General features: G+C 36.6%; 2 protein-coding genes across 3 annotated transcripts; both read right to left on the bottom strand.

Annotated features, from left to right (window-relative positions):
- Positions 1-3,868: 3,868 nt before the first annotated feature.
- Positions 3,869-4,916, bottom strand: LOC125497331 (uncharacterized). The gene is made up of 2 exons (XM_057395356.1): positions 4,339-4,916; positions 3,869-4,103 (listed from the first exon to the last, which is right to left on the bottom strand). Exons 1-2 carry the CDS (start codon positions 4,619-4,621, stop codon positions 4,063-4,065), a joined length of 324 nt encoding a protein of 107 aa, XP_057251339.1. The 5' UTR covers positions 4,622-4,916; the 3' UTR covers positions 3,869-4,062.
- A 2,584-nt stretch (positions 4,917-7,500) lies between these two features.
- On the bottom strand, positions 7,501-11,577 carry LOC104893014 (hypothetical protein). 2 transcript variants are annotated; one of them, XM_010679051.4, is made up of 5 exons: positions 11,466-11,576; positions 10,452-10,555; positions 10,300-10,375; positions 8,434-8,517; positions 7,501-8,355 (listed from the first exon to the last, which is right to left on the bottom strand). In XM_010679051.4, the coding sequence occupies exons 1-5, from the start codon at positions 11,469-11,471 to the stop codon at positions 7,750-7,752; spliced, it is 876 nt and encodes a 291-aa protein (XP_010677353.2). In that variant the 5' UTR covers positions 11,472-11,576; the 3' UTR covers positions 7,501-7,749. The 2 variants fall into 2 exon arrangements, with proteins under 2 accessions (XP_010677353.2, XP_048500748.1); XM_048644791.2 differs by having other exon boundaries at positions 7,501-8,517; positions 11,466-11,577.
- Between the last annotated feature and the right edge of the window lie 1,926 nt (positions 11,578-13,503).

Here is a 13,503-nt window from a genome sequence, read left to right as displayed (position 1 = left end):
CGCTTCTTTAATCATTAATATTTTCAGTTGTGCATATGTAAAGAAAAAATATAAAAAAGTTGCAATCATGAAGAACATAAATTTAAATGAAATTCGAGATCAAAAAAAGAAAAAAAATAGAAAAGAAAGATTCTTTTTTTAATTTCTTGATTTCTACAGATAAATAAAGATAAATATATTTGTAATTATGAACTAAGTTGCTAATCAAATTAGATAAACATGACAAAAAAAAGTTGATTTTGCGATATTATTATGATTATCTTTTAGTACTATGTTTTAGTTATTAGAGTGTATGCTTTCTTTAACTACTTTAGTTCCATTCTATTCTACTTATTTATGCTTATATAAAATTAAATAAACTAATCTGAACTTATTTTTGTTGAAAATAACTTCTAATAAGTTGAATAAAACAGAGTCTTTATTGAAAAAATTATCAACTTAAACTACTATAATAAGTTGTAGTTGTATGTATTGCGTGCATGTAAAACTATCTACTCGACACTACGAAACATCACAATAAAAAATTGTTATTGCATGCATCGCGTGCTTAGAAAGCTAGTTAACTAATATATATATAGCAGAGGTCACATTATTTGGCGTCCTCATGGGACGCCATTTGTCGCACTTAGTAACTGTCATGTACTTTTTCAAAAATAAATAGAGTTACAAGTAATAAAAATACATGTATAGAGGTTAGGATAAGAATAAATAGAGTTAGGTTCACGATGAAAAACTTAAGTGTCATAAACCAACTATAAATTTTAATATATAGTTCGGAAAATTATAATGTTGTACCATTAGAAAGTGTTCAAAAACTACTTTAGATAAGATCCATTTATACTATATTCAAAATTTTATGTTAAAGTAACGAATAAAAAGAAATATTGAGTACAGTGACGTATTAAAGTAATAAACTGCAATTAGAATTCAGACTTTTCTACAAAACCTATTCATGATAGAATTAGAATATTTAAAGTTAGTGTATTATAATTTTTGTTGTTGTATGTCTGACAAGAACACTTTCACCATTTGTCGCTCTTAATATATTAATTGTCATGTGATTTTTTAAAATAAATAGAGTTGCAAAGTAATAAAAAATATACAGAGTTTAGGATAAGAATATCGATAGGGGATGTTTAGTAAATAGAGTTGCAACCTGAGACTGTGTAGGAACATGTCGAACAATAAGACCTCCCTTGGCAACCATTTCTCGAACAAAGTGATAGTCAATATCGATATGTTTGCTACGATCATGATGAACTGGATTAGCAGTGAGATAAGTAGCAGAGACATTGTCGCAATAGACAGTCACAGGACGACGGAGAAAATGGCCAATGTCAGCAAGAAGTTGCTTGAGCCAAATAGTTTCTGCAGCTATGTAGGCAAATGCCCTGTATTCAGCTTCAGTGGATGATTTGGAGACAGTAGGTTGCTTTTTAGAACGCCAGGAAATTAAATTCTTCCCAAGAAAAACAGCATAGCCAGTAGTAGAACGCCGTGTGTCAGGACATCCTGCTCAGTCTGCATCAGAATAGGCAATAATAATAGTAGGAGAACTGCTGCTGTATAAATACAGCCCATAATCCAAAGTGCCCTGCAGATATCTGAAAATTCTTTTCACAACATGAAGGTGAGTAGTACGAGGAGCATGCATAAACTGGGACACCATATTAACAGCATAAGCAATATCAGGACGAGTCATAGTTAAGTACTGCAATGCACCAACCATACTACGATAATCTGTGGGATCAGCAAGAAGTTCTTCATCAAGCAGAGACAATGTTACTCTAGAGACAAAAGGAGTGGTAACTGGTTTAACAGATTGAAGATGGAATTTACGAAGTAAATCAGAAACATACTTATGTTGAGATAAAAATAAACCAGAGGGAGTATGCACAACCTGTACACCTAAGAAATAATGAAGATCCCCTAAATCCTTCATAGCAAATTGAGAAAAAAGAACAGAGATAAATTTGGCAACAAGAGGAGGACTACTACCTGTAAGGACAATGTCATCAACATATAAGAGAAGAATAATGAGATGACCACGATATTTGAGAGTGAACATAGAAGTGTCACAACTGCTGCACTTGAAACCAATAGATAAAAGGAAGTTGCTAAACCGAGAGAACCAGGCCCTAGGAGCCTGTTTCAAACCATAAATGGACTTTCTGAGACGACAAATATGAGTAGGTTTAGATGGATGAATAAAACCCGGAGGTTGAAGCATATAAACCTCTTCATTAAGAAAACCATGAAGAAATGCATTTTTGACATCTAACTGACGAATAGACCATTTAAGAGAAACTGCAATAGTAAGAACCAAGCGAACAGTAGTAGGTTTAACAACAGGACTAAAGGTTTCAAAGTAATCAATACCTGCCTGCTGATGATTGCCAAAAACAACAAGTCTGGCTTTGAACCGCTCCACAGAACCGTCAGAATGATATTTAATCTTGTAAACCCACTTACAACCAAGTAAATTCTTATCATAGTTGCGAGGTACCAACTCCCATGTGTCATTTTTAATCAAAGCATTATATTCATCTAACATAGCTTGACGCCAACGTGAGTCTTTAGACGCTTGTTTAAAATTAGTAGGTTCAGACTCTACAATTTCAGTGTTTAGATTCATTAAGACACGAGGCTTAGACACACCATCTTTAAGACGAGTAACCATGGGATGGTTGTTAGCAACAGATAGAGACGACGAAGGAGGCAAGGGAGAGGTGGAGACAGGACTGACCAGAGGTGACGAGATAGCAGGCGGACTAGCCGGTCTCGACGAGAGAGGCGAGGGAGACCCAACATGGGACGGGGACACAGACGAGAGCCTGCCGTCGAGAGAAGGCACACTCAGCGACCTAGGCGAGGCTGGACTAGGAGCAGCACGTGGCGCCTCGAAGCAGCTTGCGCTGGGGAGTCAGCGGTGCCAGCAGCACGCCACGGCCGAGGCCACTAAGGCGAGGGAGACGGGCTCGCAAGTGGAGGGAGGGAGGCGCAGGGCCGGGAAAACCGACGACGCAGAAGACACATCAGCGACATTAGTTAAGGGCCAGTCAAAGGTGAGGACTAAGGGTGAGGTGTAAGGCATACTAGGCACAGGACCAACCAAAGCACGATACGGAAATTTATGTTCATATGAAAGAGGACATGACGACTAGTGTAGACTTTCTTGGTAGTAGGATCAAAACATCGATACCCTTTATATTCCAATGCATATCCAATAAAAACACAAGTTTTAGATTTAGGTTGCAGTTTGTGATTTTTAGAGTTCAGAAACAAAGGAAAGCATTCACATCCAAATGTTTTCAAAAATTGATAGGAAGGAGGACGATGAAATAATTTTTCAAAAGGAGAAAACCCCCTAAAACCGAGCTAGGTAATCGATTGATAGTGTAAGTGGCAGTATATGATGCATCAACCCAAAATTCCGCAGGAAAGTCAGAATGAATAATCATAGTACGAGCCATTTCAATGATATGACGATGTTTGCGTTCTGCAACACCGTTTTGAGCTGGAGTATGGGGGCAAGATTTTTGAAAAATAATACCATTGTCAGAAAAATGTTGAAGAAGAGGAGAATTGTCAAATTCCCTTCCTCCATCACTTTGAAATATTTTAATTTTGCAATTAAAAAGATTTTCAACCATCTTTTGAAACATAAGGAATTTTGAATAAGCTTCCGATTTTCGACGTAAAGGATAAATCCAGGAATAGCGTGAAAAATCATCAACAAACACAACATAATAGCAAAATAATTGATTTGACAAAACAGGAGATTGCCAAAGATCACTATGAATTTTATATAATGGATAGTAGAAATATGTTCAACAGAATCAAAAGGTAAACGATGTATTTTCCTAACTTACATCCTACACAATCATCATGAAACTTAGAGGTACATGTGATGTATTTATTTGAACATAATTTTCCTATAATGCTAGAAGATGTATGACCCAGAGAGCATGCCACACGTCACCCGACTCCTTAGTGGCTAGGAAAGCAGGAACAGAAGGCTCAGGAGGGACAATGCTGGGCTGTAGAGGGTAGACACCTTGCTTACTGGTTCCCTGAAGCAGAACTTCCCCCGTTATCTGGTCCTTAACATAAACAGAATTTTTATCAAAACTCAACAACAATCATTTTCATGACACAACTTGTTAACTGATAATAAATTATGTTTTAAATTAGGGACATGACAGACAGATGATAAACGGAGGGGACGACTTGCAGTTTTTAAAGTTAAATTTCCAGTACTTTTAATTGGGAGTAAGGTACCATTACCAACTACAACAGAACTAGACCCAGTATAAGGAGTTTTAATAGAGAACGTACCATCCTGAGGAGTCATGTGGGATGCAGCTCCCGAATCCGGGTACCAGACTGAGTCATTGATTTCACCACCAACAGACAGTGCAGCTAAGGCTCCAGTGACACTTTCTGAGGAGGAGGGAACAAAGTTATGATTGAAACGTGGGGACAGTAGGCAGCTTGGTGACCTGGAAACCAACACAAACCACATGTATCGGAAAGTAGGGGTAGAGGTAACATTGTTACTATTCGATGAATTACTCCCTGCAGACGACAAATTATTAGTAATATAATCTAGGCAAGGCATACTATAGGATGACAAGTTAGAAATTTACTTATACCATTTGAGCGTCCCCGATTACCATTGTTGTTGTTGTTTCCTCCAGAGCCACGATTATTATTGTTGCCACCATTCCAACCATTATTATTCCGAGCATTGTTGCCCCCACGATTATTATTACCACCTCTGTTTCTGTTATTCCTTCCCCGATTTCTCCCTCCAGAATTATTCTGGGAGGAGGAAGGTGAACCAGTACCAGTAGATTTAACGGCAAGTAAGGTATGATGGGATGAGGAATCAGATGCATTCTTAGAAGATTTCAATCTTTGAGTAGCAACTTGGGACGCAAATCATCAAAATTTATGGGGAGAGGATAATGCAGGAGGGTAGTAACTATATGATCGTACTCAGGATCACGATCTAAACCAAAGAGGGTATACTGCACTAAATCCTGGTTCGACACAGGACATTGAATAGCAGCTAAGGAATCAGCAATCACCTTAATCTCACGTAAATATCCATCCATTGTCTGAGAATCAGTCTTTTTAATACGAGTTAACCTTCCCTTTAATTCCATAGATCGGGCCATACTAGCATGCATATATCTAGTTTGCAATCTAGTCCAAATTTCCACAGAAGTAGATAAATCATGCACATCTACAAAAACATCCCTAGAGAGTGTGGCAAAAATCCAAGATTTTATTTGTTGATCCACACGCAAATATTCATAGAACTGATTATTAGGAACAGAAACACCATGTTCATCAAGAACAGTTGTAGGGGGAATAAGTGCAGAACCATCAACCATACCAAGCAGATTATTGGAAAGTAATAAATAAGTAATTTGGGTTTTCCATAGCAGATAATCTTCAGGAGAAGAAAGAGTAATAGTTACCAAATTACTGAGATTAGGAGAAGAGAGTTGCGGGAGGGCAAATACCGATGAACTGGACGGCATAGAGTAGGCCGGAAAAAGGCCAGGAGTGATCGGTTGTTGAACAGCGCCGGTGGGAGAGGGAAACCCCGGCGGAAAACACGGCGAGGCGCGGGATGTGGTGGTCGGAGTTGTCCAGCCGTGTGGCTGGGAGGCTGTGAAACCGGCAGAATAGAAGGACGGCACAGCAGCAGTCGACGGCGCAGAGAGAGGCGGTTGGACACGCGACGGGGTGGACGGAGACGAGCCAATGTGGTGCAGGCCGGAGGAAAACTCGACGGCGCGCGCTGAGAGAACAGCAGCAGACCACGGGTTGGGCAAAGAAGGCGCCGGAGAAGGCACGGATATGCCGGCAGAGGGTTGGACTGCAGTCGCCGGTGGTCGGCGGCGCAAAAGGCTGTGTGAGATCAGCACTAGCAGCGGAAGAAAGGATCGAAGGATCCATGGCAGAGAAGAGAAAAAAATAATGGTTGAAAAAAAAAACGAGAGTTTGAGGGAGAAATAATTGTACAAGTGTGGGAAATAATTGTGTCCAGAATTCATTAATGATAAATGTAGCAAGTAAAAAATAAAAGACATGATGAGTATAATTTTGTTGGTGGAAAAGTTAAATAAAGTTTTAATGCTGACTAGATAGCAGAAAAAGATTATATAATATAAATTAAGTATAATTTTTACTACATTGTTCAAAAAATAAAACTTTGAATCCATTTAAACATTCTAACAACTATAAAAAGAAAATATATTAATGTTTTATTTTTAATATAATAAGAAGCACGCCGCCTGTCGGAGTGACGTGTTCAAGGTGTTGTTATTCCTTTCTATTGTCTATAATATGATTTGAGTATTATCAATTCTGTATGTTTGTTATTTGGGTTTCTGAATTTCGGTGTTTGATTTATTTTATTTACAAATTACAATGTTGCCTAAAAAACATTTATTTGCAAATTTCGGTGTTTGATTTATCGTATTATCAACATTTTGTTCTTTTATAAATTCTATTTTTTAAAGGGGCTCCAATTTACTATTTTACCTACGACCCCAAAAAGATCAGGATCGTCGAGCATGGGCCCAGCCCCACCCCCCCAAGGCCACAACCACCCCAAGACCAGCCCCACCCTCCTAGCCCTCCTCACAGCTCCCCATGATGCTTCCCCTGGCAGCCTTTCCTACCTTTTCTTCTTTTTTTTTTCCTTCCTCCCCTCTAAAATTAAAAAAAATATATATTGTTCATCATGGACTGACTAATTTTCTCCATTCCAACATAGAACTCTAAAAAAAAATCCAGTTCTTTCATGGTAGGAACAAAAAATTGGTTCAATTCATGCTAAAAAGAATCTGAAAACATTATATTTTTGAAGTACTCCCTCCGTTTCCTAAAGATCTTCCCTCTTTCCGTTTACGGATGTTTCCAAAAAAATCTTCCCTCTTTTGGTTTATTCCTTATTTGGCAAAACAAATTTCCCTATTTACCCTCTCATGTCACCGTCAATCTATCATATGGTCCACCATTACATTATTAATTCAATTTTACTCCCTTTCTCTCTCCTACTTTAACCCCTTTTTATTTGTTTATTTATCTTAACTTCTTTCTCTCTCCTACTTTACTCACACCATGCCCCACACAACTTGATTTTCCTTAGTATCTGTAGGAACAGTAAGTGGGAAAATCTTTAGAAAACGAAGGGAGTAAGAAAAAGAAGCGTAAAACTTTAGGAACGTGTTTAATAAATACGAGCAATAGATTGGAGTCGAAATGCTATAACTAAATTATTACCTTTAGAGCACGGAGAACATTGTTCACCCGAAGGCCGTAAGAGAGTAGCACAGCCTCACTGGACAAGCAAATTAAAAAATCTAATGGAATCTCTCTCTCTCAATCTCATGACGTTGGTCTTTCTGAACCTTTTCTTCTATTTTAAATTTTATTCGGGCACGTAGTCTCGTTACTCGTACCAATAAAGATGGAATACCAATTTTCACTCTTTAATTGGAAGTACGCATGATGACCATCTTCAAACCAAAATTCCAAAAAGACTGACCAATACCATCAAAATGTTCAATCCAACAGTGTTCAAACAAAGGGATGGTAAAGACCCAGAAATAGTTGAATATCCACTTATAAAGTGAACTTCGTTTACATTAGTAACTTCCAACAGGTGACACGATAGCGACAACTAGTAATAGTGTTCTCGGGCCAATATATACATTGAAGTGCATACTAAAGGATCAGGCCTTGTGCTGGTTCAGGCTTTGTAGATTGCTTCTCACTTGTGGAAGAATCCTTGGGTGATGATGAAGCCTTTGGGGATGACGAACCCTTGGGTGAATCAGATTCTGATAGATGAACCTGAGCATAGTCATCCACCATTTTCCTCTTCTGCTCATCTTCCGTCATTCCGACTTTCTCTATTGTCTTCTGCCCAACATCACCAGCCGCTTTTGCCACCCTGTTGAAAGCGCCGGTAACCCAAGTAGTACCTGTGAGCACATAGCGGTTCTTCATTATAGCAGAACCGGCACTACTGACTTTTTCCTCAGCAACAGCAAGTGCTGATTTTGTTTTCTCAGAAACCTGGAATTTCTCATCCATCTCCTTCACTTTGCTGTTGACAGCAGAGGTACCCATGCTAATTTTTTCTGTTAAACCAATCTTCTGGTCCAGAGACGCAATCTTAGTAGAGGCTGTTGAAGTTAGCTGGTGCTTATCATCGAATGATTTTGCCTTGCCGACTGCATCTTTCCCTAAGATAAAGCCCTTGGCTAGCATGCTTGTAACGACATCCTCTGCTTTCTGCAGAGCAGCTTGAGCACCTCCTGGGGCATCCTGGGAAATATGGCAACCAAAGTTAGAATCATTAAGATGACCCCAAATAAAGAGGAAAATTATGAGCTTTTTTCTTACAGCTGGTGGAGCTATAGCACCAGGTGGCAACTCGTACTCTGAATCCAAAGTTATTGTAACCGTCTTATCAACTATAGTCGCACCCTGGCATAAGCACAGATTGATAAGAAGATATCAATAACACAAACAGATATTTAAGACACGCATTGAAAAATACGGACATATGATGCATCAGCTGTCTTCAGAGTCATATGCAGGCATCTTATGATATATGTCACAACTCCCCAGGAAAGAAGATTTTATCGAATACTACTACCGGGAACCAAAAGTAGATGCGGAAACCACTTGTTGATTGCATAGATCGAACAGTAACATTCTCCAAGGAAATGCTGAAGAATATCATGCTCAAAGCAAAGAATATCATGTAAGGAACTGATGTGCGATTTAAGTATTAAGTCACATGCTAGTTATACAGCTAGTGCAACCTTACACTGTCATCTCTAGAATCTCAATATAATCAGAGCTCAATTTTCATTCTTGACGCTCCAGCACTTTTGAAAATTGACGGAGAATCCATAAAAGAACTCACCAATGGTGATATTTTCACAAGTTTAGTATCATTAAACTCGCAACGGAAGTGTCTGGACAAAAATGGTACACACTTTCTTTTCTCTTTTGCTTAAATCCTTAAAACGTCGGCAGAATATCTCGTTTTATAAACCTTAAAAGCAATTTTATCTTGCATGCCTTTGAAAGTTCACTATAAGACAAAACTTACATAGTAAGAGCATACTTAACACCACACCTGTATCACATCACTAATCTAAAAACCAACAATTGCTAAGAAAAATAAATTTTGGTTGACTATTTAGATACATTAAAAAGTTGAAGGCATGAAGTTGATGTAATTGCTACTAGGAAAAAGAGGATTTCCACTGCATGCTATCATTGGCAGGGAGCAAACTTCAATAAAAAACATGTGAAATCAGAGACCAAACAGCTTCTTTTCTAAGATAGACTACTAAAAACTAAAGAATCTTAATATCAATGAAAAAGACATGAAGATCTCAGTAGTATAAGAGAGTTGGAAATCTAACTGAGAAAATTTGACGAAGAGTTTAATTTATTTTTTCTCACTAGAATCACCTATACATGGAAAAAAGCCGAAAGAATATTCTACTAGAAAGCATATAGCCAAAAGCCCAAAACCATCTTTGAGAAAAAAAAAATAAGATACTTCCTCCGTTCTGTTTTAAATGAAACGTTTTTTTTTCACGCAGCCCAACACGCTTCTTTAATCATTAATATCTTTAGTTGTGCAACGTAAAAAATATAAAAAAGTTATAATTTGATAATATGCATCAAGACGAATCTAACAAGATCCCACTTGACTATGTTTTTCTTTATATCATGGCGATAAATTGGAGTCAAAATTGATCAATAAATAGTGAAATTTCACCCAATGTATCATTTAAAACAGAACCGAGGAAGTATTGTAAGTTGGTCTTTCTGTTTCTATCTTTCATGAACCATAGAACACTGCACCGAAACTGTGGAGCGAAAAAGCATCGTAGTTATAAAAGTCAACAAGACAATTCCAGCACTGGATCATAACGGACAACATGAAATATCTGACTCAACTACTTTCTATTTCGTGAATTCTATAAAGCGTTGTGCCAACTACCAAGACTCAAAAGGAAAACATCAGCGTATGAATTACGCATGTTCAACTAGGACTCTAGGAGACAACACCATCATGCAATAAGTGGAGTCCCGTAAACTTTAACAATAAACATTTAATTCAATTTGTTTTCAGCATACATTTTCTTTGAAAGTATCATGGTATAATAACCAAAGCATAGATGTTAATTGTTCTACTACAAATATATACACTTTGTAGTAATCTGTCATCAAGGAAGAAATTACCGTTAGTAATACAGCAGTATCGGCTCCTTGCGTGTCCTTAAAGGTAACATATGCAGTTTGGGACTCTTCATTCTCACTGCAAATGGAGACAAAAAAATATTGTTCATGAGCTAATTACGACCCAAAAGCTATAGGTTCAATGAATCTCTAACCTCTTTGTCTCCAGATAAACGATATCACCAGAAAAAGAAAAGAACTCCTTAAGCTCTCGCTCTGATGCCTTTAAAGAAACGTTGCTGACTTTTACAGTCCTTGCCTATGAGATTATAAACCAAGTTAACATCTTTTCATAGATTGGCAAAGAAAAAATATATGCAATCATTATTGTTCATGAAATACACTAAAGCCATATATGCATCAAAATTACATACAAAGAACTGAGAACACAAATAAACCTCCAAAACCCAAAGGATGCGAGCTGATACAATAAACCACGAAACAGTTTTCTCATTAATCATCAAAGGGACCTCAATATTGGGGTAAAAAAAAACTTCTTCAGTTGCAATCACAACACAATTGCATCAAAAAAGTAAAAGAAACATATTTCACCTATTCTATTCTGTTCCACTTCATCATCTACCAATCATATTGTGGAAAAAAATCCTTTACAAAATCATAAAACAGATGCTAATTGCCAAATATTGAGATAGTAGGAATAACTAATTTCCAACAATTTAAGCTCAAAAAGCTATATCAATCAATTCCAAAACGCAATTGTATCACATTTATATCAAATTGAAGAGAACAAAACTATTCTGATCAATTTCCACCGATATACTAAAAAAATTAAATAAAAAAAAAGATAAATAAATTTGAAAGACGGATAGCGCTATTCAAATGAACACGACGATTTAATTTCCTATTTAATTTGGTAGGTGAAGAACCTAAAGCACCTCCAGACTAGTATAAAATGCAACATTGCATTATTTCGTATAAAATAAATTTAAAATAACGCAAGTTAGTCAAACAAAACAACAGGAAACATTTTCCATTTCAACAAATTAGCCAGAAAAATCACAAAATGAATCTTCATCATTTCAGATCTAATCAACAATAAAAACAATTGATAAAATAACAACAAAACGAAGAAATTAATCGAAACGAAAGCAATAATATTCAGAAGAAAAAAATAAAAATTAGGAGAGAGAAAGAGAATAAGTGCTTACCGACATGTTTGGACACGAGAGAAGAAAATCGAAAACGGAAAATGGAAAATGGAAAATGGAGAAGATTTGAGGTTTTAGGGAAGAGAGAGAATTTAAACCAGAGGAGAGAGAATTTAAACCAGAGGAGAGAGAAAGAGAGATATTTGGTTTTTGTTTTTATTTTCAAAGGAAAGGGAGATTAGTTTAGGCCTTACTCCTTAGGGGGGAGAATTCGAGGAAGTATGGGGAGGTTGCCGGCGAGAGAAGCACGTGAGTTGTGGGGTGGGAGTTGTGTTTATGTTTAAAGCACGATCGAACGACTTTTATTTTTAAGATTACTCATCTTTTTTTATGTTAATAAAACCGGCTTTTTTTTTTATTATTGAAACGTATCTAATGGGTAATACTAATTCATAATAATCCTTTTTTTTTTCTCTTTTACAAATTTTTCGACACGAGATTTGAAAATGTGGAACAGTGGAAGTGAATAGTGAGCTTACTTTTCTTTTCATTCTTCTTTACTTTTTCTAAATTTTTTGGAAAATAGTGTTGTTTGAAATCTTGTCTTCACCCCCATTTTTCAATCCTGGTTAGTGCATTTTCAGCTGAATGTTGGAGACAACATAAGAGAAAATAAGGAAGTATATCACCTTTGACCTTCATGGCCTCTCTCAACATTGACCAGCTTTGTGAATCCTCAATTTTCTTCCCTTTTTTATGCAAGGAAAAAGTAATTATTCCTATTAGTTGAGATGATACTTCGGATCCTTGTCCACAGTGGCGGAATTAGGATTTTTTTATTGGATGGATCGAAATTAAATACTTTCTTTATTTTTTTATTACTAATAATTTTTTCTATTTCAAGAAGTTATTCATTACTTGCTATTTTGACATATTTAGTAATATATTATCTCTTTCAATCTCCTAGCACATAGGATTTATATTTAATCTCGCTCCTCTCTTTTTTATTTTTGTGCACATTTTCAATGTTGAGAAGATTACAGACGAAGACAGGGACGAAGCTAGGATTGGTTGTGGAGGGGGTCAGTTTAACAGAGAATTCTAAACATGGTTGTTGAGGGAGGCCAATTTACCTATAAAAACAAGATATAACCATTTATTACCATTGATTTTTTTCAAAGTTATGTTGGGGCTGCAGGGACCATGGCCCTCTTAGGCCCCAACATAGCTTCGCCCCTGAACTAAGGAAATATGTTTTTTGGTCTAAGGAATTCTATATTCAAACATAATTTGAAAATTATATTTTATAAAATAATATTTTTGAAAATGAAAATAATATGTGTGAGGGATTTGTATCCTTCATTATACGGTTTTTTCACCATATACCCCTAACAAATATTGTTTTGCACCATATACCCTTTCAAATTTTCAAATTCACCATATACCCTTCACTTTTCAAAAAATATATCCACTTACCCTTTTGACTAATGGTGTTAGAGTTTTATTAGTTATTAGGCCCTAATCCTCCCCTAACCCTAATTAACTAATCTAAATCATTCAAACCCTAATCTTAATCCTAACCCTAATCTAATACACTAACTTGGGTCCTAATCCTAACCATCCCTCCCCCACCCCTTACCCCCATTGCCACATCACCTCTCCCCCCCCCCCCCACCACCACCCCTCCCGTTCTCCCGCCACATCACATGCATATAAAGAAAACAAAAGAAGTATATAGTACTTTGAGTGTTATGTAACCTTATGTCCTGAAAGCCATTAACTAATTCTTAATACGAAAAGAAATTGATATTTTTAATAAATAACATGTTTATCGTTCTTTCGCAAAAATAAGACTTACTATGTACTAATATTTACTATTATAGTGAAATTTAGAATTTTAAGTTGGTGGGTAAGAATTATATTAAGGTGGTCATTTGAGCTGCATAAATATTGATCCGGTGTATGAAAATTATTCTTTATCAAGATCAGATGGCCGACGAAGTTGAACCTGATACAATTTTATATGGCAGATGAAGAGAATTGGTTTCGGAGTTCCTGAAGTAAAGGAATAATATCCTTAATGAATTATTATCAAGTT

The sequence above is a fragment of the Beta vulgaris genome, chromosome 5, assembly GCF_026745355.1.
Source record: "Beta vulgaris subsp. vulgaris cultivar EL10 chromosome 5, EL10.2, whole genome shotgun sequence".
NCBI lineage: Eukaryota > Viridiplantae > Streptophyta > Magnoliopsida > Caryophyllales > Amaranthaceae > Beta > Beta vulgaris.
The sequence above is the reverse complement of the archived record's forward strand: the minus strand, read 5'-3'. Positions and strand labels throughout refer to the sequence as shown.